This window comes from Pelodiscus sinensis, chromosome 33 (genome assembly GCF_049634645.1).
Source record: "Pelodiscus sinensis isolate JC-2024 chromosome 33, ASM4963464v1, whole genome shotgun sequence".
NCBI lineage: Eukaryota > Metazoa > Chordata > Testudines > Trionychidae > Pelodiscus > Pelodiscus sinensis.
In genome coordinates this window covers 4,293,365-4,320,840 of record NC_134743.1, presented here as the reverse complement: position 1 = coordinate 4,320,840, position 27,476 = coordinate 4,293,365, and the positions used below count along the sequence as shown (strand labels likewise).

At 42.0% G+C, this 27,476-nt stretch overlaps 1 protein-coding gene across 3 annotated transcripts; it reads left to right on the top strand.

Moving 5' to 3' along the window:
- The first annotated feature begins 219 nt into the window (after positions 1–219).
- LOC102450489 (butyrophilin subfamily 3 member A1-like) lies at positions 220–27,476 on the top strand. Of its 3 annotated transcripts, XM_075914292.1 has the most exons (14): positions 224–345; positions 4,234–4,269; positions 5,224–5,331; positions 8,317–8,433; positions 8,953–8,973; positions 12,130–12,240; positions 12,748–12,795; positions 16,747–16,800; positions 19,796–19,843; positions 21,079–21,099; positions 21,580–21,600; positions 22,262–22,282; positions 23,862–23,888; positions 26,176–27,476. In XM_075914292.1, exons 2-14 carry the CDS (start codon positions 4,245–4,247, stop codon positions 26,703–26,705), a joined length of 1,152 nt encoding a protein of 383 aa, XP_075770407.1. In that variant the 5' UTR covers positions 224–345; positions 4,234–4,244; the 3' UTR covers positions 26,706–27,476. The 3 variants fall into 3 exon arrangements, with proteins under 3 accessions (XP_075770409.1, XP_075770408.1, XP_075770407.1); XM_075914294.1 differs by lacking the exon at positions 8,317–8,433 and having other exon boundaries at positions 220–345; XM_075914293.1 differs by lacking the exons at positions 12,748–12,795; positions 16,747–16,800 and having other exon boundaries at positions 223–345.

Below are 27,476 nucleotides of genomic sequence, written 5' to 3'. Positions count from 1 at the left end.
ATTCATCATGTTGTTACACCAGTTTTGTGCTGGTGATCCCACTAAACTACTGTAGTCACAGCTGCATAAAATTCTGTAATGACATGTTGACTCACACTACAGATATTCAAAGAGTAAGTGTAAAGTTCATCCTTATCTGCTGTAGTTGACTTTTGTCTCTAAAGATCTTTGAACTTTGTCATGTTGGCTTACTGTTGATGTAAATTTCACTTTTATTGTTCAACATGAAAACTGTCATCTGTCTGAAAGGGACAGATAAAAAGGGAAGTGTGTGAACTTACTCCCTTTCTCTCAACTGGAAGCTAGAAGACAGACGCAGAGACCGGATCCTGTGCAAGGAGCATCGTAAGTCTGAACATGAGCACTATTATTAATAAAAAATCTTCTATTTGATCATATTGAAATTCTAGTTTAATTTTGAATTGTCAATATTTTTTCTTCATCTCTTTGTTTAATTTCATTTTCCTCTCTATTAAGATTTCTTAGAAATTTATTAATCTAACATAATCATCCATCACTGATAGTCCAAAACATCTAAAAAAACTCATTAAAAGGAAATATGTTTAATTATTGTTTACTCTTAGTGTTACCTGTGCTACTAAAGGTGGCATAACACTTTACAGAAATAAGAGATGTCAAAAGACTCTGTTTTGAGGAACACAGAGTTATAGATCTGTAAAAATGATTTAAAATAACCTGCTATTGATTCTCTCTCACCTAATATTTATTCATCTAGAGTGACTACATAGTAAGTAGCCCATTAAAATGTTATGATAATACAAAGGTAGAGTGCTGTATGTTTGCCTTCATTCTTTCCTTCAGAAAAGGTAATACAAAAAATGTTGACTTTTATTTGCCTAGTTTAACCTCCTCAGCTGAGGAAACATGTAATGATGTTGATGTTATAAATATAAAATAAAAATTGTTTGAAAAATAATTAATCTAATTTCTTTAGAAAGGATTTGTAGCGACAGTATTTAGTGCTGTGCTTCTTTAAGTCTGCTCAAGTGTATTAATTTACATCATAAGCCATGACAAACAGAAGCTGAGACAGTGTCAGAACCAATCACCACGCAGTATCTCAATATAGTCATGACACTTCATTACACCAACAGTCTCTATAACACACTCCATTTCAAATCAACAATATTAGTACACACTATGGAACCTAAAACCCACAACGTTAGCCCAGTACACAGGAATGGTGCAGTGTCCTTTTACATATTCTGTGAGCCTATACTCTACCCCTGTTATTTTATTATATAACGTCTTCTTATCTTATAAATGCAATATTTTTCTATATAGCTTGGTAGGGTGTACTGTATAATTATTTTCAGATACTTTGAGTATCTAATTTTGTTTTTTATAAAATCGATGTGGTTTTTATAAACTGAAAATGTTTGATATGTGATCGGCTTTCTATCTTTTCCCTGTCTCATATAGGGTTAGACTAAGTTTAAATTGAGTTAAACATGTAGGCTGTGTCTACACTGGCACCTTTTTCCGGAAATGCTTAAAACGGAACAGTTTTCCGTTATAAATATTTCCAGAAAAAAAGCGTCTACATTGGCAGGATGCTTTTCCGGAAAAGCCCTTTTTCCGGAAAAGCATCCATGGCCAATGTAGACATGCATTTCCGGAAAAAAGCCCCAATCATCATTTTCGCGATCGGGGCTTTTTTGCGGAAAAGACTACTGGGCTGTCTACACTGGCCCTCTTCCGGAACAGTTTTCCGGAAAAAGGACTTTTGCCCGAGTGGGAGCAGCATAGTTTTTCTGGAAAAGCAGCTGATTTATTACAGTAGATCGTCAGTGCTTTTCCGGAAATTCAAGGGGCCAGTGTAGACAGCTCGCAGCTTATTCCGGAAAAGCAGCTACTTTTCCGGAATAAGTGGCCCAGTGTAGACACAGCCGTAATGTTTCTCCCTCCCCATCTCCTTTATTTTACAAGAATTGATATGTTTCTCCAGCAAAAAGAGTGGAGAAAGCTGAATTAACTGGTAGCCAGGGATTCTTCCACCATAATCCTATGCCAGCTACTCCTGATCTCTGTTGCAGAGGGCTTATCAGGAGTGTGTCCAGAGAAGGGTGCCTGGCTGAACCTCTATCATAACTTCAAGATGGAGCAGTCCAGTGGTGGCATTATAAGCCAGTGCAAGTGCAACTCACTGGAGCCCTGATGCTACCCTCTCTAACCACTAACCCCCAAAATGGAGCACAATGTGAAAGGAGACTTAAAGTCTTGCTTGAGCCACTTTCTGAGCTGGATCCAGACTAAATTTTGTTATTAAATTCTTAGATAAAGAAACGTTCCAGCTAGCATCTGGCCACCATTCTTTGAGCACCATTTGTCTCCAATGGTGAAAGGGATGTCGGGGAGGGATGGGACATTAGGACCTAAACAGGAGTTTTTAGAAGACCCCTTTTGGAGGTTCAAGGGCTGCCCCAAGTGCTAAAGTTGCAGGTACAGGACAAGACACCTCCTGTAGGCTGTTGTGCACCTGAAAACAGACCACACTAGGATAATGACCCTACCACCCACACACATGTGCCTGAGTGAAAAACTGACAGTCCAAGTGTTGAAACCAGTGTTTAGTTGTTTAGTGAGAGTTAATAAGATCAGTACATGGAAGGAGCAGAGCTAGGATTTGTTCAGAGGCCTGGAAAAGGGAAGGAAAGTGTAGAGACACATAGATCACAGTCTAGAAGCATTAGGAGGAATTAGGTGGATGTTGCAGGCTCACACCTGACTAAATCTATACAGTGTGAGACAACAGAAGTGTCAATGAGGAGGAGGCTGAAGCCCCAAAGCCCCCAACACAGCTGAGCACCCCAGAGGACTTTATTCATAGGCTATGTCAATCTGTACTACTTTTGGTACAATGTGGTCCCCAGCACTGAGCAGCACTGAGCAGTGAGTCACCTGGTCTGCATAAAAAACTCTGGCTGGTTCTTGCAGAGGACAGAAGCCTGGTCATCAGCTGTCAGACTGCAGAGTGTTCTGCTCTCTCCCACAGAGCCAGTCACCAGTCCCACCTCTCTCCAATACTACAATAATCACAAACTCACATCACACCCCCAAAACTTGAGCAATGCATGAGGAAAGTGAGGCACACAATGTATTCAAAGAAGACATCAAGAATATGTCCACGTCCCCTCTGCATTCATTCAACTCACAACATGGGGCTCACAGTTCCTTCTATGTGGGGGTCTGTACAAAAGCTCATTCTCTAGTCGGGCACTTCCATAATGGTTATATTACTTCCTGGGTCTTTTAAAGTTTCACATAGCTACACACAGACTTTCTAGCTCTGGTCCCCACCCCAGTAGGCATGGTTTACATTGCAAACTGCATATCAGACCTTTGTCCCATTAAGAATATTACTACATTTGGGTGATTTGTCCCTCATCTTGTGAACCCTGGACGTCATCGTTTCACCTGGACTGTGCCCTTAATAACTGGGATTTTACCACTTAGTTGGCTTTATCATTTAAATGCAGAATTATCTTGTGGTTTCTTTTGCCTGTAACAAAGATATATATTTTTTTAAAGAGATGGGTGAAAGTTCCAGGTTATAGGGCAGGTTCTCAAAGATATATATGAAAGCTGGCAGTGCCTTTTCAGCAGACAGGATACTGGGCTAGATGGACCTTTGGCCTGACCCAGTATGACAGTTCTTATGTTCTTATCTTCCAGATGTTTGCAGATGAATTCCTTCATTATTTTCTCCTTTGTATTTCCTGACACAGAAGTTAAGCTGACTGGTCTGTGTTTTTCTGGGTTGTTCTTATTTCCCTTTCTATATAGACGGGCACTATTTGCCATTTTCCAATCTTGTGAAATTTCTCCTGACTTCCATGAATTTCAAAGATAATAGCTATTGGCATAGTTATCTCCTCCATCAAGCTCCTTGGTGCATTTCATCAGGCCCTGAATGAGCTGAGAGGTGCAGTTAATATCTGGATTTTATTTTTAAATGTGTGAAGGTAATATAGTCTGACAATTAATTTTAATGAAAAATAGTGATATAAAAAATGTCATATTTTATTCTATTAATATATCTGCTAACCAAAGAAGCTTTAGTTGATATATTGTGTTCAATGTATTATCTCTGTTTTGAAGAATGAAAAAGCTATAGAAGGTTATTAAACCTACACTCTGACAATTGGGGTTATGTTCATGTACAGAAAGCAGATAACAGTTAAATACAAAGACTTTTTTTTTCCTTTGCAGGGGGAGCCAGCATGATAGAACCCAGGAAAGAAAATTGTAAGTCTGAACTGAGTTTCACCTTTTTAACTGAAAAAGAGAAGTTCTTTAAGAAGGGGAGGTAGACAACATAGTTCTTCAAATCTGTATATCTTTCTTTCACATAAATGTATTTGTTACTTCATGTGCAGCAAAATAGAAAGATTTGTTAGGCTCTTAGAATTGCTATTAATGATTTTCTAAATTTTGTTGTTCTTTCCTACTCTCTTAAAATAGTTTGTTCTGTACTGAAAATATGTATGGGAGTATGGATAAAGCCTGGAAGTTTGTCATTCCTAAGAGGCAGAGCTAGGGTTGTGATGAGAATTGTGTTCTGTACTGTAATTACAAGAGGTTGTTCAGCTCAATCACATAGAGCAGCCCAGTGAATAATGCAGTCCTAATTGTTCTTTCCCTCCCCTAGCAATTTCCCACTATACTTCCACCCGTATTCCCCTTACTCACCCCTTGCTCTCTAAGCACTCACCAAATCTCTGTCTGTCTAAGGCTTTCATGCCCCAATGCATGCTCATTTAAAAGTTCCCTATATTTTAAAAAGATTGAAATCTGTGGACAATGGAGATCTATTTCCTTCCTCCATAGGCTTCAGATGAAGGAAAACAACTGGTGAGCTGAGTGAAGTGGCCATGGGAGCAGGGAATAAAAGATGAGGAATGTGTATGCACTACCAGCTGTGAGCACTTGCATATGTGCTGGGCCTGCATATCAAATTATGATAATATCTCATAGTATATGGCAATATTGAGAGCATTCTATTATGTCTCTCTCAAAAGCAGGCTTGTCTAAAGAAATATTTCTGATAGATTTCTAATTCTGAGTTTCCTCCAGCATCCATTGTTGCACAATTTAAAATAATATTGAGATGCATAGTCACCTGACAAACCATTTCTGACTTCAATGTTTCTAGGCCTTACATGTCTGTCTATTGATCTAATTGCAACATTCTTTCCTCAGGTAATGAGAAAGCAGAAGACAGTGGAGAAAAGGGATTTTTTTCAAATATTTTGGCTTTTGGGAATCGTCATTTCCATGTGCACAAGATCATCCAAATTGTATATCCGGGTAAATAGTGGGAACTTTTACTTTGGGCGGGGGGGGGGGGGGGGGGGGGCGGAATGTTGCATTTTTGAAGAGTCAGAAATGGTGAAGTAAAATGACAAGGATTCTTGTTCTTGTTCTGGGAAGAAGAGAAAAACAAAATGTATTACTTTGATCCCTTGTCAAACAAAATATTTAAATATCTGTACAAAGTGGAGCAGCTCCAAGAGAGGCTATTGACCCCAGAGCCTCAGGAGATCTCCTTGATATATGGATGACCAACACGGAAATCCTTGCACCATAGTCGGCAGAACAAAGGCTTAAATTTAGATTTTCCATACCCTTGCCACTGCACTATGAGTGAAAATGTATATACTGCTAAGCAGTTGCCTATTCATTGATTAGTAGGGAATGCATTGATGGGATATGTGTGTTAGGATGGACTGATGTCAGTAAAGGGAGTGGGCTGGGAGCACTTAAAGAATTATATAAAAAGGTAGACTGAAATTGTACAGCTGGTCTACAAAGTCAGATACGTTATTCAGAACCCTACGTGGAAATTGATCAGGTTTTTGAGTTCTCCTTGAGCTGACAAATTTATTTTGGGACATAGGGGGAAATAATGAATTATTGGCAAACCCTTGACTGAGAACACTTTGGCTGCATCTAGACTGGCAAGTTTTTCTGCAAAAGCAGGTGCTTTTGTGGAAAAACTTGCCAGCTGTCTACACTGGCCGCTTGAATTTCTGCAAGAACACTGACTATCTCATGTAAGATTGTCAGTGTTCTTGCAGAAATACTATGCTGCTCCCATTCGGGCAAAAGCCCTCTTGCACAAATGCTTACATAAGTGGAAGAGGCACAGGATAGAGTTATAGAAATATAGAGCTGGAACTAGCCTCAAGAAGTCATCTATTCCAGTCCCCTTTATTGAGACAGGATTAAGTAAACCTAGACAATCCCTAACAGATATTTGTTCAACCTGTTCTTCAACACCTCCCATGTTGGTGATTCCACAGCCTCCCTTAGGGTATGTCTACACTAGCCCCCTAGATCGATTTAGGGAGGCTAATGAGGGCGACCGAAATTGCAAATCAAGCTCAGGATTTAAATATCCCATGCTTTATTTGCATGTTCCAGGCCGGTCGCCATTTTAAAAATTGACTAGCCCAAAGTAACTGCCCACGTCTACACACAGCAGTGAAATGGGATTCTGATTTAAAGCCCCTAAATCGAATTAGCTGGTAAACCTCATTGCAGGAGGAATACCAGCTAATTCGAGTTAGGGCTTTTGCAAATCAAGATATTTAAATCCCGGGCTAGATTTGCAATTTTGGTCGCCCTCATTAGCCTCCCTAGATCGATCTAGGGGGCTAGTGTAGACGTACTCTTAGAAGCCTAGTACAGATCTAGTACCTAGTACCACTTCTTCTTAGAAATTTTTCCTAAAATCAAACCTAAATCTCCCTTGCTGCATATTAAGCCCATTGGTTCTTGTCCTATTTTCAGTAAATACAGAGAACTATTCATCATAGTCCTCTTTACCTCAGTTCTGTACACTATTGATGATGCTTATCATGTTTCCTTTCAGTGTTTTTTTCTCTAAACTAAACATGCGAAGTTTTAATAATTTTCCCTCATATGTAAGATTTCCTTAAAACTTTTTTATTTTTATTTTTTATTCCCCCCACTAGACTCTCTGAAATATTTCCACAAGCTTCAGAGGATTAGCTGAGTTAGTCTGTAATTGGAAAAACTTAAAAAACCAACAAATAGTCTAGTGGCACCTTAAAGACTAACAAAACATGTAGATGGTATCATGAGCTTTCATGGATACAACTCACTTATTCAGATAAATGGCATATTAAAAGTCCAGATTCAAATATAAATAGAGGATAGGGGAAGGAGGAAGGGAAAAAATAGTATTCAAATTACAAGAAGCTGACAGAGAAAGTGTGAATTGTTTAGTTGGTTAAGTCATTAAGTACAAATTATTTAGTTGGTTAAGTTTTAGGATATGGAAGGTAGTGTGCTAGCTGGGTAATGTCTTTATTTATAACTTTTTTGGTGGCTCCCAAACTTATAAATGAAGTTAAGTTCCAATGTTTCCATGTATTTGTCTGAGTGAATGGTTCCAAGAATTGGATACTGTATCCAGCTTGAACACTGCCAGTGCTAAATTGTGCAGGAAGATTACCTCCCAGATCTTACATATGACATTCCTGTTAATACAAGCCAGAATGATATTAGTCTTTTTTTTCTCAAATGCATCATCTTGTTAACTTATGTACAATTTGTGACCCACTCTGGTCCTCAGATCCATTTTTGCATTATTACAACCTAGCCAGAGGACTATCCCAGTCCTCTCTTACCACATCAGGTTGGGGCCAAGTGAGAATCTTGCAGCTCCAGTGGGCATAGCTGAGAGAGGGGTGCATATTCTCCAGCTATGATAGGTCCAGGTTCATCTGCCCCCTGTGCTCTGCAGTCAGAGTGAGGAATGCAGCAAACTGTGCACTTTCCCCATGATCCTTGATGAACAGGAATAGTCAGCAATGTTCCCATACAAATCTGTGTTGGGGAGCTTCAGCCTCCCTTTCCTTCCTTAAATGGTGCTTGGGGGGTGGGAGGATCAGGGGCATGGCAGTCCCAAACAGAAGGTGGGTGCACCCCCAGCCAGCCCCTTTCACTTGCCTGATGATTCTATTTATTTTCTGTATGGCTTTATGAGACACAATCCCATTCCAGCACATCCCATTATCCTGGCACAACCAAACCCTGGCCTTGCTTTAACTTATGATAAGAGGAAGCTGCATAACGAATTTGGCAGTCCTAGCTCTTACTCTTTAGGAGTTCTTGAAACGCATACAGACAGATTGGCAGACCCATTTCAGGACTAACATGATTAATTCGTTTCCTCAAGTTTCATATTATCAGAGGAGCTCTAAAATTAAATGGAGTACTCTCTATACATCTAAATATATTTACATGGATTGCATTTTTTTTCAGAAGGGGGAAATGCAGAAGATAGTCAGCCCAAACTAACTACAGCTATACTTACTGATGCCATCCAAATGTGGAAAATGAAGATACAAATCCCCAGTGATCTTTGTGGGATTTTTAAAGGTGAGGTAGGAGGAAGAAGGAGGTGAAAGGATCATTCAGGAGAGCTGGGATCTCAAGTGCTTCTCTTCTTGTGCCTAGAAAAGGAGAAAATCAGAGTCCATCACCAAATTCATGATACACATGCCTTTTGTTATGGGAGGGAAAGCAGATGGCAAGATGATAATAGAGGAAAGGAAGCCCAGGATTATTTGGCTATGGAAGGCAGACTGCCAAGTGGCTACATTGGAAAAAAATCAGTTTAATACAGCGAGGCAGCAGAGTTCATGTTCAGGGACAGACATATTGTCCTGCAGTGGTGTTCTACCCTGAAAATATAGACACTGAATTTAGGAGCCAAATGAGCTGGAATTTTGTGTTTACAGTAGCACTATATCTAGGACATACACACTTAATTCCCTTTGCAGAGCTGTCCGTTGAATCTTATCATGAATCAGAATAAGTGACCGCATGAATCAGAATAAAATATAATTGTAAATACTTATAAAATAATTATCTAATTCTTTTTATTTTATTTTACAGGCAAACTCCCGATAAAGAAGAGTAAGTTTGTTTTGCTATTTTATCCAAATGATGAAAGTCCATTATGAAAAATGGCACCATTTTTTCCTGTTAAAATATCTCCCTCCAAATATAGTCCAATATTCATCTATTTGTGCTAGTGTTCATGTCTAAAGGTCCTGGCCAAGCCAGGAATGTATTGTGCAAGGTATTATAAATAACCCCCTTATTTCAAAATAATAAGTAGAGTGTCCACACTACCAAGCTTGTTATTTACAAAAAAAAAAAAAGACTGGTTATTTTGAAATCTGTCCTCCTTCTTCCTTGAGGAATAAGCTTATTATACAATAGGAATTTCAGGAGTTATTATTTCAAAATAACTTATTTTGAAATTATTTCCTAGTATAGATATGTCCTAAGTCAGAGGTGAGGATCCTTTTTTGGGTTGGGGGCTGCTCTGCTGACCCAGAGAAAAATCAATCAAAGACTGCGCATACACGTGAGAAGCAAAAACAAAAAACAAATAAAAAACAACTCCCCCCCCCCGAAAAAACCCCAAATTCCAAACCGAAACAAACTTTCACAAATGTTACACTTGAATAAGGAGAAAGATGCTCACGTTCCCTTCACACACCACAGCCTACCACAGACCAAGCTAGTTCATTTTGTGTGGTTTAGCCCCACAGTGGGAAAGATGGTCTACACAACCAGTGTGGGATGAAAGATCCAGGAAGCTGAGAGGTGGAGACTGTATCCAGCCACCGGGGCTTTAGGTTCCCCATCCCTGCCCTAAGGATATGTGGACAGAGCCATGTAGTCTAGACATACCCTAAGTGTTCTTATTTCTTCTTTAGTCTAAGTACTAAGGCTATGTCTACACGACAATGTTAGTTCGAACTAACCGACATTAGTTCGAACTAACTTTCATTGGCGCTACACTAGCGCTCCGTTAGTCCGAATTTAAATCGAACTAGCGGAGCGCTTAGTTCGAACTAGGTAATCCTCATTCTACGAGGACTAACGCCTAGTTCGAACTTACTAGTTCAAATTAAGGGGTGTGTAGCCCCTTAATTCGAACTAGTGGGATGCTAGCCCTCCCCAGCTTTCCCTGGTGGCCACTCTGGCCAACAACAGGGAAACTCTATTGCCCCCCTCCCAGCCCCGGACCGCTTAAAGGGTCACGGGCTGGCTACGGTGCCCGTGCCAGGTGCAAGCCTGCCAGCACCCAGCCAGAAGACCCTGCACCTGGCACGGCACAGAGCCACCCACCTGATGTCCCCCAGCCCACCCCCTCTTCCCGGGACCAGGCTGGCGGCTCCCGGGAGCTTGCCCGGGACCGCAAGAGGCGGGCACCTTCCTGGGCTAGTGCAGACATCGTGGACCTCGTCCACGATCTCCGCACTAGGCACAGGAAAGTGGCCGGCTAGGGCAGGAGAGCTGCCAGCCTGGCCACCCAGGAGAAGGTGTGCAAGAGAGTCAAGGGGGTCCACTGAGACCCCCGACCCTGAGCCCTGAGCTTACAATGGCCGTACTGGGTCAGACCAAAGGTCCATCTAGCCCAATAGTCTGTCTGCCGACAGCGGCCAACACTAGGGACCCTGGAGGGGATGGACCGAAGACAGTGACCAAGCCATTTGTCTTGTGCCATCCCTCTCCAGCCTTCCACAGACTTTGGGCAGGGACACCACTCCTACCCACTGGCTAAGACTACTCCATGGCCCCAGCCTCCATGACTTGATCTCACTTCCCTTTAAACTCTGTTCTAGTTGTAGGCTTCACAGCCTCCTGCAGCAAGGAGTTCCACAGGTTAACTCTGTGCTTTGTCAAGAACAACTTTCTCTTACTAGTTTGAAGCCTGCTACCCATTCCTTTCCTTTGGTGTCCTCTAGTCCTTCTTTATGGGAACTAATGAAGAACTTTTCTGTATGCACCCTCTCCACCCAACTCCTGCTTTTAGAGACCTCTATCCTGTCCCCCCTCCGTCTCCTCTTTTCTAAGCTGGAAAGTCCCAGTCTCTTTCGCCTCTCTTCATATGGGACCTGTTCCCAACCCCTGATCATTTTAGTTGCCCTCTCCTCTCCCAGCCTCTCTCTTCCCCTCTCCCACCTCCTTTTCCCAGTCTCCCCCAGTTTTGTTCAATAAAGAGAGATTCCATTTTTGAACACAATTGTCCTTTATTTTGTACTTCAAGAAAAGGGGCTAGGGAAGGGTAAATGGAAGGAGGTGAGGGAGGAATGGGGTACGAGCCCCCAATGGGGAGAACTGGGCTGGCTCTGCGGGCTTTTGGTGTGGAAGCTCTCCTGCAGCCCCCCAATTGCCCCCTCACCCCAGATGGCAGCCTGCGGCAAGTGCAGCCGGGCTGATGGCCGAGTGCTGTGATGTGCCCAGTGTGGGTACTCCAGGCAATCCAAGCCAGGACTGCTTTGCAAGCGGGGCACCCCTGAGAACTGTCTGTCTGGGGTGGGGGTCGGGTCCCTTTAAGCACAGCCCTCGGCTAGCCTGAGACAGCAGCTCCATGCTCTCAGTCCTCATCTGATGTCCTGCCGGCACCGCTTCCGGCCCCCCTTAACCCCGGTTCAGGGTCCACTTAATGTGGACATGCTAGTTCGAATTAGCAAAACGCTAATTCAAACTAGTTTTTTAGTTCTAGACGCGTTAGTTCGAATTAGCTTAGTTTGAATTAACTAATTCGAACTAAGTTAGTTCGAATTAGCGCTGTAGTGTAGACATACCCTGAGCTATCTACGGTTGTTTTTACACTACAAAGAAAAGTTGGAAAAAGATATGCAAATTGCAAATCACACATTGTGTACTGTTTTCAGCTTTTCTTTCAGAAGAGGCTTTTCCAGAATTTGGCACATCTAGAGAGGGCCAAATTTTGGAAAAACCTTTTTTGGAACATCCCTTTTTCCTCATACAACAAGATTTACAGGGATCACGAAAGAGCATATCCGCATTCCCAAACTTTTGGATGTAGCATAGATTTCCAGGAGACCAACGATATATTGGGAAAGAGCTGCAGAGTAGAAGTAGCCTAAATATTACCACACCACTGCAGAAGGTACAGATGTTGCAGATTTGGAAAGATTTAGGAAGAATGAATTGAAGGGAGAAAGATTCCTGCTCTTGTGCCTGAAAAAGGAGAAAAGCAAAATCTCTTTATCTAATCACTAATTTAAACATATCCCTTTATTTTAGATAATGAGAAAGCAGAAGTCATTGAAGAAAAAGGAATTCTTACAGATATTTTGACTTTTTGGCATTGGCCCAACCATATTCGTAACACCATCCAAGCTCTACACCCCTTTGGTAAGTAATGGGAACTTTTATTTCAGGGGAGGAATAGAAACAATGCTGGTTGTAAAGAATCAGAAATGGTGAATTGAACTGACAAGGAAAGCTGCTCTTGTGACTGTAAGACGAGAAAGACAGAACTGATTTCTTTTCTCACTCCCCAAAAAAGATATGTAATTGTTTTTACAAATTGGAGCAGTTCCAAGAGAGGAGATTGACCTGAAGGCTCAGGTTGAGATCTCATTGTTAAAAGCGTGACCCACGTTCAAGTCCTTGCTCCACATTATGCAGAACAGAGACTTAACTTTGGCTTTTCCCCAGCATGGTGGAGCACGCTAACCATAGTGCTGTGAGCTGTTCTGAGTTTAGACGTACTCTGGTTTTCACCAGAAATATCACGCTGGACCTCAGAAACCTTTGTGACAAAATACTTTTCTCTGAAATATTTCAGTTTTGGGAAAATGGTGTTTTCAGACAGAAACAAACTATTTGAAATAGTTTCTGTATCTTTTTGAATTTCAGATGCTTTGGGGACATGGATGAATGGAGTACTTCTGTGGATTCCTAGAGGTATTGCAGAAGGGGCTGCATTTCTGATATTAGGTAGGATAATAATAAATACAGAGATCGGGTCCCAGGATTGAGGTTAATGGCTGTAATGGTGAAAATAGATACACTGCAGGCCAGTTGCAAATTCATTATGGAGAGGCAGAGAATGGAAGGGAAACTGATCAGGTTAGTGACTTCTTCAGGAACTGACTGGTTCATTTGAGGAAGTGGGAGGAAATAATGATTACTGGCAAACACCTAGCTGAGGAAGCTTAGGGTAGGTGTGCAAAGAATACATTAAAGGGAAGAGGCATGTAGAAGAGACTTACAGAAACATAGAGCTGTAAAGGATCTCAAGAGATCATTTCATCCATGCACCTATAAGAATGGCCTAGGTCAGTGTTTCTCAATTTTTTTTATAAAGTAACCCTTTTAAATATATATATGTACCCCAGTACCTACAGTTTTCAGACACACAATTTTTTCTACCATTGCAACATAGTTGTTTAAATAACTTAATCGTAGCCAGGCTGGCAATGAAATTTGTCAGTATAAAAAGTTCAAAAAAATAAAACACTGTAAAATGTAAAACAAAAATTCAGTTTTCTCCAAATTTCAGTTGTATTGACGTGCCCCTCATACTTCTCTCATCTACCTCTAAGGGTACTCATACCACTTGTTGAGAAACACTGGTCTAGGTTTACCTGGCCCTTCCTCTGTCTGGGGCTGGACAAGACCGGTTTGTAAGACACAAACACCTGTAAACAGAACCTCTGGTCATGTAGAAGAAGGAGAGAAAAAAAGCTGAGACGTGTATGTGGTCAGTCAGTAAGTGGCTCTTCGCATATATACTGTGACTGTATGGCACCTCATGGAGGGGGTGCCATGGAATTGTTAGCATCCTGTTCTGTCTCTACTCAAACAAATCTGGGGAATAAGGAATGTGATGTCCTTCCTTCCCTTTGAACTCTGCTTTGTAACTTACAGAACACAGAGTTTAAAGGGATATAACTTATTATAGGGTATATAAGGGAGTTAATTTATTATGATCTGTAAATGCAAAGTGGTCTTGAATTCTTGGATTTCACTATGGTGTAGAATTAGTTGCATCAAGTTACACTTTGAGTTCTTGCATCTCATTTTTAATTTCTCAGTAAGGCTACATCTGCATTGTGCATTGTTGTGCAATAAGATATGCAAATGAGGCACGGGGATGAATATCGCTGCGCCTCAGTTGCATACCTAATGAGCTGCCATTTTTGTGGCACGGACTTTTGCACAAGAAGGAGCTGTCTACACTGCTCCTTTTTGTGCAAAATAACCCCTCTTGAGCAGAGCCGTTCTTCCTGAAAATAAGTAGCAGCTTCCACCTGAAATCTATTTGTGCATATATTACTAGCGTTCATGTCTATAGGTCCCAGCCAAGCCAGGAATGCATTGTATTAGGTATTATTAATAACCCCTTTATTTCAAAATAATAAGTGGAGTGTCCACACTACCAAGCTTGTTACTTAAAAAACAAAAAGATTTAGTTGGGATTGGTCCTGCCTTGAGCAGGGGGCTGGACTTGATGACGTTCATGGGATAACATGATCTTGGCAACTAATTGACCTTTCACTATCAGTGGTAAATAGGCCAATGTTGGGATGATAGGAGTTACTCTAGATAACTTTTTCCTGGGTGTCTGTCTGGTGAGTCTTGCCCACATGTTCAAGCTTCAGCTGATCACCATATTTGGGGTCGGGAAGGAATTTTCCTCAAGGGTAGATTGGTAGAGGCCCTGGAGGTTTTTCGCCTTCCTCTGTAGCATGGGGCACGGGTCACTGGTCACGGGTCACTTGCTGGAGGATTCTCTGCATGTTGGGGTCCTTAAACCATTTGAGGGCTTCAATATTTGAGTTATAGGTGAGAGGATTATTCTAGGAGAGGGTGGGTGAGATTCTGCGGCCTGCATTGTGCAGGGGGTCAGACTAGATGGTCATAATGGTCCCTTCTGACCTTAAAGTCTATGGGTATGTCTGCACTGCCACCCTAGTTCAAACTAGGGTGGCTAATGTAAGCATTCGAACTTGCAAATGAAGCCTGGGATTTAAATATCCCAGGCTTCATTTGCATGTTCCCGGGCGGGTGCCATTTTTAAATGCCCATATTTCAAACTACCTGCCAGCGGCTACACGCGGCACGGACTAGGTAGTTCGAATTAAAGCTCCTAATTCGAACTACCGTTAAATCTCCTTGCAGGAGGAATAATGGTAGTTTGAATTAGGAGTTTTAATTCGAACTCCCTAGTCCGTGAAGCATGTAGCCGCAGGCAGGTAGTTTGAACTACGGGGCATTTAAAAATGGCAGAGCCCAGGAACATGCAAATGAAGCCTGGGATATTTAAATCCCAGGCTTCATTTGCAAGTTTGAATGCCTACATTAGCCACCCTAATTTGAACTAGGGTGGCCGTGTAGACATACCCTATGGCTGTGTCTACACTGGGCCACTTATTCTGGAAAAGCAGCCGCTTTTCCGGAATAAGCTGTGAGCTGTCTACACTGGCCCCTTGAATTTCCAGAAAAGCAGTGACGATTTACTGTAAGAAATCAGCTGCTTTTCTGGAAAAACTATGCTGCTCCCGCTCGGGCAAAAGTCCTTTTTCCGGAAAACTGTTCCGGAAAAGGGCCAGTGTAGACAGCCCAGTAGTCTTTTCCGCAAAAAAGCCCCGATCGCGAAAATGACGATCGGGCTTTTTTCCGGAAAAGTGCATCTACATTGGCCACGGACTCTTTTCCGGAAAAAGGGCTATTCCAGAAAAGCATCCTGCCAATGTAGACGCTCTTTTTCCGGAAATACTTATAACGGAAAACTGTTCCGTTTTAAGCATTTCCGGAAAAATGTGCCAGTGTGTAGACAGCCTATGAGTCTATGAATCTATGAGACTGGTTCATTTGAAATGTGTCTGCTTTTCCTTGAGGAATAAGTTTATTATAAAATAGTTATTTTAGGAGTTGTAATTTCAAAATAACTTATTTTGAAATAATTTCCCAATACAGATATGCCCTAAGAGTTGAGGATTCTTTTTTCGGTGGGGGGGGCTGCTTTGTTGACCCACAGAAATATCAGTCAAAGGGCTGCACACACAAGTGAGAAGCAAAAACAACACACAAATAAAACAACCCCCTGCTAAAAACAAAACCCAAATTCCAAAACAAAACAAACTTTCACAGATGTTACCCTTGCATGAGGAGAAAGATGTTCACGTTCCTATCACACACCAGAGCCTAGAAGGGACTAGGCTAGTTCATTTTGTGTGGTTTAGACCCACAGTGAGAAAGGTGGTCTACTCTAGACCACCAGTGTGGGATCCCCAATGCTGGGGTGAAAGCCACAAGCTTTGGGGGCCAGATCCAGGCAAGAGGGAGGTAGGAACTGTGTCCAATCCCTCGCGCATTTGGTTCCCAATCTCTGCCCTAAGTGTTCTTGTTTCTTCTTTAGTCTATGTATTAATTGGTTCTAGATCTCTCTGTGCTATCTATGGTTGTTTTTATACTACAAAGAAAAGTCGGAAAATGATACGCAAATTGCAAATCGCACTTTCTGTATTGTTTTCCTCTTTTCTTTTGGAAAAGGCTTTTTTGAAATTTGGCACATCTACACAGGGCCACATTTTGGAAAAACCTCCTCTTTCAGCACATCCCTTCTTCCTTGTACAATGAGATTTACTGGGATGGTGAAAGAGTGCATCTGCATTTCCAAATTTTTGGACGTAACCAAACTTTTGGACGTTTCCGGAGGTATCCTGGAAAAGAGCTGTAGAGTAGATGTAGCCTAAATATTACCACACCACTGCAGAATGTACAGATGTTGCAGATTTGGAAAGATTTAGCAAGAGTGAATTGAAGTGAGAAAGAATCCTGCTCTTGTGCCTGAAAGAGGAGAAAAATCTATTTATCTAATCACTAATTTCAATATATCCCTTTTTTCAGATAACCATTGGTCCAACCGTGTGTATACCACGATCCAAGCTCTATACCCGTTCAGTAAGTAGTGGGGACTTTTATTTGAGGGGAGGAGGAGAGACATTGCAGGTTTTGAAGAATCAGAAATGGTGAATTGAACTGATAAGGATACCTGCTCTAGTGTCTGGAAGAGGAGAAAAGCAGAAATGATATATTTTTTCACACCACAAACAAAATATTTAATTGTTTTTACAGATTGGAGCAGTTCCAAGAGAGGAGATTGACCTGAAGGCTCAGGTTGAGATCTCATTGTTAAAAGTGTGACCCATGTTCAAGTCCTTGCTCCACATTATGCAGAACAGAGACTTAACTTTGGCTATTCCCCAGCATGGTGGAGCACCCTAACCATAGCGCAGCTCACAGGTTTAGACCTACTCTGGTTTTCACCAGAAATATCATGCTGAACCTCAGAAACCTTTGTGAGGGTCAAAAAGGTATCTTTTTAGAAGTGGAAGTCCAATCCTAGTGAGATAAATAGAAAGGAACATAAACACTGTCAAATCAAGTGTAAAAATGTAATAAAAAAAGCAAAAAAAGATTTTGAGGAATAGCTAGCCAAAAACTCAAAAAGAAATAACAAAGTGTTTTTTAAGTACATTAGAAGCAGGAAGCCTGCTAAAAAACCTGTGGGTCCCCTAGATGATCGAGATATAAAAGGAGCAATCAAGGACGATAAAGCCATTGCGGTGAAACTAAATGATTTCTTTGCTTCACTCTTCACGGCTGAGGACATTGGGGAGATTCCCAAATCTGCATCATCCTTTGTGGGTGATGAATCTGAGGAACTGTTCCGGATTGAAGTGTGATTAGAGGAGGTTTTGGAACAAATAGAAAAACTTAATGTTAACAAATATCCAGGGCCGGATGGCATTCATCCAAGGGTTCTAAAAGATCTCAAATGGGAGCTATTATCTGTGGTTTGCAACCTATCCTTTAAATCGGCTTCCGTATCTACTGACTGGAAGGTAGCCAATGTGACACCAATATTTAAAAAGGGCTCTAGAGGCGATCCTGGCAATTACAGACTGGTAAGCCTAACTTCAGTACTGGGAAAATTAGTCAAAACAATAGAAAAGAATAAAATTGTGAGGCATGTAGAAGAACATAATTTGTTGGACAAAAGTCAACATGGTTTCTGTAAAGGGAAATCATGTCTTACTAATCTATTACAGTTCTTTGAAGGGGTTAACAAACATGCAGACAAGGGGGATCCAGTAGATTTAGTATACTTAGAGTTTCAGAAAGCCTTTGACAAGGTCTCTTAAAGGCTCTTGTGTAAATTACATTGCCATGGGATAAGAGGGAAGGTCCTTTCTTGGACTGAGAACTGGTTAAAAGACAGGAAACAAAGGGTAGGAATAAATGGTAAATTTTCAGATTGGAGAGGGGTAACTAGTGGTGTCCTCCAAGGGTCAGTCCTGGGACCAATCCTTTTCAACTTATTCATAAATGATCTGGAGAAAGGCATAAGCAGTGGGGTTGGTAAAGTTTGTGGATGATACCAAACTGTTTATGATAGTCAAGACAGAAGCAGACTGTGAGGGACTTCAAAAAGATCTCACCAAACTGAGTGATTGGGCAACGAAATGGCAAATGAAATTTAATGTGGATAAGTGTAAAGTAATGCACATAGGGAAAAATAACCCCAACTATACATACAGTATGACGGGGGCTAATTTGGCTACGACAAATCAGGAAAAAGATCTTGGAGTTATCGTGGACAGTTCTCTGAAAACTTCCACACAATGTGCAGCGGCAGTCAAAAAGGCAAATAGGATGCTAGGAATTATTAAGAAAGGGATCGAAAATAAGACACAGAATATCTTACTGCCCGGGTTCGTCTACACTGGCCCATTTTCCAAAAGGGGCATGTTAATTTCACAGGTCGTAATAGGGAAATCCGCGGGGGATTTAAATATCCCCCGTGGCATTTAAATAAAAATGTCCGCCGCTTTTTTCCGGCTTTTAGAAAAGCCGAAAAAGAGCGTCTACAGTGGCCCTGATCCTCCAGAAAAAAAGCCCTTTTCCGGAGGATCTTATTCCTTTGAAGTAGGAATAAGATCCTCCGGAAAAGGGCTTTTTTTCCGGAGGATCGGGGCCAGTGTAGACGCTCTTTCCCGGCTTTTCTAAAAGCCGGAAAAAAGCGGCGGACATTTTTATTTAAATGCCGCGGGGGATATTTAAATCCCCCGCGGATTTCCCTATTACGACCTGTGAAATTAACATGCCCCTTTCGAAAAAGGGGCCAGTGTAGACGTAGCCCCCCTGTATAAAACTATGGTACGCCCACATCTTGAATACTGTGTACATTTGTGGTCTCCTCACCTCAAAAAAGATATTTTGGCCTTGGAAAGGGTTCAGAAAAGGGCAGCTAAAATGATTAGGGTCCCATATGAGGAGAGGTTAAAGCGACTGGGACTTTTCAGTTTAGAAAAGAGGAGACTGAGGGGGGATATGATAGAGGTCTATAAAATCATGAGTGGTGTGGAGAGGACAGATAAAGAAAAGTTATTTATTAGTTCCCATAATAGAAGAACGAGAGGACACCAAATGAAATTAATGGGTAGCAGGTTTAAAACTAATAAAAGAAAGTTCTTCACACAGCGTGCAGTCAACTTGTGAAATTCCTTGCCTGAGGAGGCTGTGAAGGCTAGGACTGTAACAGAGTTTAAAGAGAAGCTAGATAATTTCATGGAGGTTAGGTCCATAAAAGGCTGTTAGCCAGGGGATAAAATTGGTGTCCCTGGCCTCTGTTTGTCAGAGGCTGGAGAAGGATGACAGGAGACAAATCGCTTGATCATTGTCTTCGATCCACCCTCTCTGGGGCATCTGGTGCTGGCCACTGTTGGCAGACAGGATACTGGGCTAGATGGACCTCGGTCTGACCCAGCATGGCCGTTCTTATGTTCTTATGTGACAAAATACTTTTCTCTTAAATATTTCAGTTTTGGGAAAATGGTGTTTTCAGACAGAAACAAACTATTTGAAATAGTTTCTGTATCTTTTTGAATTTCAGATGCTTTGGGGACATGGATGAATGGAGTACTTCTGTGGATTCCTAGAGGTATTGCAGAAGGGGCTGCATTTCTGATATTAGATAGGATAATAATAAATACAGAGATCGGGTCCCAGGATTGAGGTTAATGGCTGTAATGGTAAAAATAGATACACTGCAGGCCAGTGGCAAATTCATTATGGAGAGGCAGAGAATGGAAGGGAAACTGATCAGGTTAGTGACTTCTTCAGGAACTGACTGGTTCATTTGAGGAAGTGGGAGGAAATAATGATTACTGGCAAACACCTAGCTGAGGAAGCTTAGGGTAGGTGTGCAAAGAATACATTAAAGGGAAGAGGCATGTAGAAGAGACTTACAGAAACATAGAGCTGCAAAGGATCTCAAGAGATCATTTCATCCATGCACCTATAAGAATGGCCTAGGTCAGTGTTTCTCAATTTTTTTTATAAAGTAACCCTTTTTAATTATATATATATATGTACCCCAGTACCTACAGTTTTCAGACACACAATTTTTTCTACCATTGCAACATAGTTGTTTAAATAACTTAATCGTAGCCAGGCTGGCAATGAAATTTGTCAGTGTAAAAATTACAAAAAAATAAAACACTGTAAAATGTATAACAAAAATTCAGTTTTCTCCAAATTTCAGTTGTATTGACGTGCCCCTCATACTTCTCTCATCTACCTCTAAGGGTACTCATACCACTTGTTGAGAAACACTGGTCTAGGTTTACCTGGCCCTTCCTCTGTCTGGGGCTGGACAAGACCGGTTTGTAAGACACAAACACCTATAAACAGAACCTCTGGTCATGTAGAAGAAGGAGAGAAAAAAAGCTGAGACGTGTATGTGGTCAGTCAGTAAGTGGCTCTTCGCATATATACTGTGACTGTATGGCACCTCATGGAGGGGGTGCCATGGAATTGTTAGCATCCTGTTCTGTCTCTACTCAAACAAATCTGGGGAATAAGGACTTGATGTCCTTCCTTCCCTTTGAACTCTGCTTTGTAACTTACAGAACACAGAGTTTAAAGGGATATAACTTATTATAGGGTATATAAGGGAGTTAATTTATTATGATCTGTAAATGCAAAGTGGTCTTGTATTCTTGGATTTCACTATGGTGTAGAATTAGTTGCTTCAAGTTACACTTTGAGTTCTTGCATCTCATTTTTAATTGCTGAGTAACTGTATTCACATGCCACAAAAAAGTGAAGCTTGTCATTTTCCACTGAATTTAAAATATGGCTGCTGTGATTCTAATATATGTTTTTGCCCCGTAGGTGATCTCCAGGAGAAAATAGGTAAGTTAATATTGGTTTGTGAATATCTTCACTTAAAGAGAAGCAGATATTTTTCTGAAACAAGGAATCATTGATATGTATTCAACTTGCTGCCTTTAAAAATTGCTCTTGATTTGGTTGCCTTTCTCGTTCTTTGACTTTGTCAGAGATAACCCCAGACAACCTAGGATGAGAAATCAAGTATCTAGTTATTTTTCTTATTTAATCTTAGTGCACTAAAAATAGTATTGTGGTCTCAGGGGCGTAAGTGGAGGCTCAGGCTAACCACTCAAGTTCAGTGGTGTCTGACCCCCATGGTACATATATCTACATACACTGAGCATTAGAAAGGAAGTACGGCAGTACATAAAATTCTTCCAGTGTTTTTGCTTTGGGCAGGAGGCTGGACTCGATGACCTCCTGAGGTCTCTCCCAGACCTAGGATTCTATAGATTCTATTACATGACTCTGTGAAATACATTTTAATTTTATGTTTTTCAGAAGAACTTCAGAAAATGATTGGTAGGTTTTCTTTGATTTTTGAAATTATTGTTAAGTGAATTAAACTCCAATAATTTGTATTTTCTTGGTGGTCCCTGTACAGCCTGATGTTTCAAGCCATTGTCAGTACAATAGCAGTGGTAAACTATGATTGGGAGAAGGATAATTGTAAATGGTTCCGTGAAAGCAGCATCAGTAGTGTTGTGAGATCACAGCACCTTCATTTTATTTAGCTGTAGAGTACAAGATTTGGAGCTGTGATTGAATCGGTTAAGAGTGGCGTGTAAGAAAGGTTATGAATGAAATCTGGCAATTGATGATGGGGTTGGTGTGCTGTGGCAGCTCCTTCAGCTATACTAAAGGGGAAGGTAACTTAAGATACACAACTTCAGCTACATTAATACATAGCTGGAGTCAACCTATCTTAAATCACTGTCCATACACTGAGAGGTCAAAGGGAGCAAACACTCCTGTCGGCTTCCCTTACTCCTCATGAAGAGCTGGAGTATCTGTGCCAATGGGGGTGCCCCCTCAGTTCAAATTAGCGGGTCTTCGCTGAACTCAGTAAATTGAACACCGGAATATTGACCAGCAATCATCCGTGATGTGGAGAAATGGCCTTAGTGAGGTACGTAATGACTCTTCACACCTTTTCTAATAAAATCACATTGTTCTTTTGCAGACCAACTCCAGACAGAACTTGGTAAGTTCTTTTTGATTTCTCAGCTTTTTCTCTATATATTTATTATAACTATTGTGTAGCCCTGTTGTAATAGTAGAAGTTTGAATTGAAAAAAAAATTCAGATTTTCTTTGCTACAATGCAACATCTTCTTGCCACTGTGACTACGAAAGTTCTCCAAAGAACAATGGATCAGAGCACTAGGGGTTACTCTGTAGTTACTATTTCACCATCCTTCTTACCAGTGCAAATGTTGGGACAGGAAAGAGGGGACAATCCTCAACATTTTTACTGCCTACCTCCTGCAGTGATCTTTGGGTTACCAGAACAGTTCAAAACATCCTTTGAGCCGGGGTATTCTGCAGAGTGGTATAGGCATAGAAAGTAGTGGTGTGGGAGTGAAGGGGTGCTGGTTTTGCACCCAGCAGCTGACCACCCGTTGCTGACCACCCATTGACCCATTGGCTTCACAGTCCACATGAGTCCTGCTGGCCTACGGGCTCTGTTGTCTCCGGGGTTGCAGGTCACGGGCCCTGGAGGTTCCTCTGACACACAGGGTACTGCCCCTGGTCTGAAGCTCAGCTCCTGGCTTCAGCCCAGGGCCCTGCAGCTGCCTCCAGCTCTGGTCCCAGCCTGGGCTGGTGAAGGGTGTGAACAGGTGTAAGGGGCAATTCAGCTCTGCACCTGCACCCTAAAAATTCCAGTACACCGCACAGTGTGGAAAGCCCACTGCAGAGTCATTCAGAACTGGCAGAGAGGCTGTAAAAACAAAACCTTCCCTCACTTGTCATTCATTAGCCACAGCTCAGGATTTCCCTTATAGCCCACAGCCTGGTGTGTAGGGCACTAAGGGGAGAAATGTGAATTCCAAGTTCCAAATCCTGATCGACGTGAGGCAGAGGATGAGAGCTCTTTCTGGACTATGCCTTCCTATACCATCACTTCCCATTCTGTATGTCTGAAACTGATTGTTCCTTTCTAAATGGAGTACTTTGCTTTTGTCCTTATTGAATTTCATGCTATTTGCCTCTCTTTTGTCCATATCATTTTGAATTAAAATGTTATCCTCTAGGGCTGTGTCTAGACTACATGCCTCTGTCGGCAGAGGCATGTAGATTAGACACATAGGCAAAGGCAAATGAAGCCGTGATTTAAATGATCGCGGCTTCATTTACATTTACATGGCTGCCGCGCTGAGCCGACAAACAGCTGATCAGCTGTTTGTCGGCTCGCCGCTAGTCTGGACGTTCCCCCTGTCGACATCAAAGTCCTTTGTCGGCAGCCCAGGTAAACCTCATCCCATGAGGAATAACGGGGCTGCCGACAAAGGGCTTTGATGTCGACAGGGGGAACGTCCAGACTAGCGCGCGAGCCGACAAACAGCTGATCAGCTGTTTGTCGGCTCAGTGCGGCAGCCATGTAAATGTAAATGAAGCCGCGATCATTTAAATCGCGGCTTCATTTGCCTTTGCCTATGTGTCTAATCTACATGCCTCTGCCAACAGAGGCATGTAGTCTAGACACAGCCTAGGAGACTTGCATCCCCTCCCACCTTGGGACTTGTTTAAGTCAATGGTTTTTATTTCTTATTCTGATTTCAGAATGGAGAAAGGCTCGCAATAATACAGGTAATAGAAAGCACATTTCTTCCAGATTGAAGTAATCCTTGTATTAATACTGCAAACTGTCTAGAAACATGCCATGCAAATGATGTTATCCTGAGAACAAATCCTTAGATCCATACTCAGTTTTCACAGAATATTTACTTGTGGGGGTGGGGGATATCAAATTTATATCAGGACCTATGTCTGACCTCATACCAATTTCACACAAGTGTCATTTATTAGATTTAGTGGAGTCACTCCTTATTTAAGCTAAAGGAGTCCTGTGTCACCTTATAGATTTACTGGAGCATAAACTTTTGTGGTCAAAGACCCACTTCATCAGATGCATGCACTCCTTGTTTACACTGATGTGAAATCAGAATCAGTCTGAAATGAGATATTTTGTTCCTGAGGAAACATTGAGTCAAGGACTCTGGAATTGGAGCAGGGTAAAGTGGGATGGTAGCAATGGGGCTGATTCCTTTGATCATGACAATAAGAGTACAGATGTCAAGGGTTATGATTAAGTGCTATGGCCAAGAATAAAGTGTGTGAGATCATGATGGCATTTGGTAGCTGTGGGAGAGAGGGTGTTGATTTCAGATTAATGCTGATTAAGGTGATGTGGAGAAATGAAAATGGTACTAAGTGATGATCATTATGAGGTTGTTGAAAAAGTTGTAATGATGGGGATTTATGAGAATATGTCCGTGATTATAGTAACTTACATTTTATTGCAGTTTTCTTCTGATCATCTCAAAGCTCTTAGCAAATATTACCGTATATTCCCGCGTACAAGACGACCTCTGAAGTTAAAAAACATCCCCCAAAAATCGGGGGTCGTCTTGTACGCCGGATGCCCCGCCGCCGGAGCCCCTCCGCGGCTTTGAAAGCCTCGGGGGAAGCCGGCGGGGGGGCATCCCAGGCGCGCATGGGCTGCCCGCCCGCCGGAGCCCCTCCGCGGCTTTGAAAGCCTCGGGGGAAGCCGGCGGCGGGGCAGCCCATGCGCGCCTGGAATGCCCCCCCGCCGGCTTCCCCCGAGGCTTTCAAAGCCGCGGAGGGGCTCCGGCGGGCGGGCAGCCCATGCGCGCCTGGGATGCCCCCCCGCCGGCTTCCCCCGAGGCTTTCAAAGCCGCGGAGGGGCTCCGGAGGGGGGGCAGCCCATGCGCGCCTGGGATGCCCCGCCGCCGGCTTCCCTCGAGGCTTTCAAAGCCGCGGAGGGGCTCCGGCGGGCGGGCAGCCCATGCGCGCCTGGGATGCCCCCCCGCCAGCTTCCCCCGAGGCTTTCAAAGCCGCGGAGGGGCTCCGGCGGGGGGGAGCCCAGGCGCTCCTGGCGGCTTTGCTCCCGGTGCCTCTGGTCTGCTGGGGACCATCTCCAGCAGACCAGGGACACCGGGAGCAAAGGAGGCGGAAGGGCGCTGGGGTATAAGATGAAACCCTATCTTTTAATTAAAAAGATAGGGGGTCGTCTTATACGCCCAGTCGCCCTATACGCCGGAAAATACGGTAGTCCAGCTAGATCTGTCCCTCAGTAAAGCTGGTCTCAATCAGTCAGTGTCAATGAGGAACAGAACTCAGAAGTGCTGATGCTCAATCCTCACATCTAGGTTCTAGACAAAATATTACTTTAAATTCTAAGGTATGCCGGTATAATATTGATGGTACCATAAAGACAATCGAGAAGATCATTGATCCAATATAATAGGGACAATATTTTTTCTCTACAAGCTGATTGGTTATTTGGAGGGTTTGTTTTTTTACCAGATGTCCCTGATATTCATCAGAGTACTTAAGAAGGGCTAAATATTAAACACACACAATAGTGGTGCCTCCTCATCCAGGCACATCTACTTATTTAGACCCATGTTAGACCCCTGATATTAGAGAGACCAAATGAACGAGCTTCTGTTGGAGCTAAAAAGAGATCTGTGTGCCTTGAAAGCTTCTGTTTCTTCACAAACAGAATTTGGTCCAATAAAAATATTTCCTGACACACCTTGTCTCTCTCACTTTTATTGGATCAGACCCCAAAGGTAGTCTGGGCAGGAGACCACATATTTTGTCAATCTGGATAGGGCTTTATGAATGACACTCCAATAATTGAAAATAACTTTCAGTTTTGTATGAATCTCAAGCTCCAATGTATCTGAAATATTTCAACACAACAAAAAACTTTGTCAAGCAGGCTTTAACCAGACAAATTTCTCACCTAAGAAAGAAGTGCAGGAGGCCTCTATGCTGTAAGCTTCTCTTAACCCAGCTCAGACAGTCATGAGACCAGTGCTTTTGAAAACCCAATCTCTCTTTGCAGATGACATCACTTTTGATACAAACACAGCTCACCCCAACCTCTACATTGATACGGATACAAACAGTTTATCTTATAAAGCCCAACCTCAACAAGTTCCATCAGATCCAGAGAGGTTTGATTCGGCTGTCTGTGTGCTGGGAGCTGAAGGATTCTCCTCTGGGAAGCACTACTGGGAGGTAGATGTTGGGTGCATCAGTGACTGGGACCTGGGAATAGCTGGAAAATCCACACAGAGAAAAGGAAGATTTTCTCTGTCCCCTAAAGAAGGATTCTGGGTTCTGGGTTTCAGTGGGAGAGATTACTGGGCAAAAACAGACCCATGGACCCGGGTCATGGTGCAGAAAAAGCCCACGAAAATTGGAGTTTGCCTTAGTTACGATGACAGACAGGTGAGCTTTTTCAGTGTAAATGATATGTCTGTGTTGCTCACATTTAATGATTGTGCATTCTCAGAAGAGGTATATCCATTCTTTAAAATTTCTCACAAAGAAACAACAATTAGAATTGCTTCAATTAAAGAAGAGGAATAAATTTTAAATATCCTGGAGTCTCTGTTTTGTTGATCAAACTAAGCTAAAGACCCCTGATGTGTCATGGTAGTGTTACCAATCTGAACCAAAGTAACAGACTGTTTTGCAGCTAGAAGACAGGTACTTTGGAAAATCATCGCCTATGAAATTTTAGTAACATATGTTGCTAATGCTGCAGCGGTGGCTTCCCATATAAAGAATGGAACTATACTGGAAATTGTAAAACTGAGCTCTCACAAACAGAACTGTTAACTAGAAAAGCAATTTATTTTCAGTGCTTAGTGATAGCCTGTCTGGATAAGGTATATGATAGCAGATAAAAGTAACCAAACAATATCCTATTATTATACTAATGTATCTGTGCTACAGTGTATAAACAACCTTTTTATTAATGGAAATTGATTGAGCAGAATTATTTAATATACCATAAAAGTAATGTATATCAAACCCCTAGCTGTTTATACCGATACATCCTCGTGGAACAAAAGAAGAAGAGCTGGTTACTTTGATGATGTTATCCTAGGTGTGCAATTTACATAAAATAAGTGATCAGCCTCTTAGCAGTTACTGATACCTGAATAAATTTTTGAGCTTTCTGACACAGAAATGTTTGAATTTTACTAAGGAAAATGCAGCAATGTTTCATAAGACCACTGCTTGGCACTGGCCTTGGAATCAACATAGCACCGATACTATTGCTAATTTAATGCCAGCATATCTCTGTACAAGACATGGACCAGATTCATTTCTGATTAAAAAGTATAACTTGGA

What these genes read in the sequence shown, in the direction of transcription:
- LOC102450489 (XM_075914292.1), top strand. Translation starts at nt 4,245, where the DNA reads ATGATAGAACCCAGGAAAGAAAATT. An exon ending in ACTTCTGTGGATTCCTAGAG is followed by an intron (nt 12,796 to 16,746) that starts GTATTGCAGAAG and finishes CCCTTTTTTCAG; the next exon opens with ATAACCATTGGTCCAACCGT. An exon ending in AAAGGCTCGCAATAATACAG is followed by an intron (nt 23,889 to 26,175) that starts GTAATAGAAAGC and finishes CTCTCTTTGCAG; the next exon opens with ATGACATCACTTTTGATACA.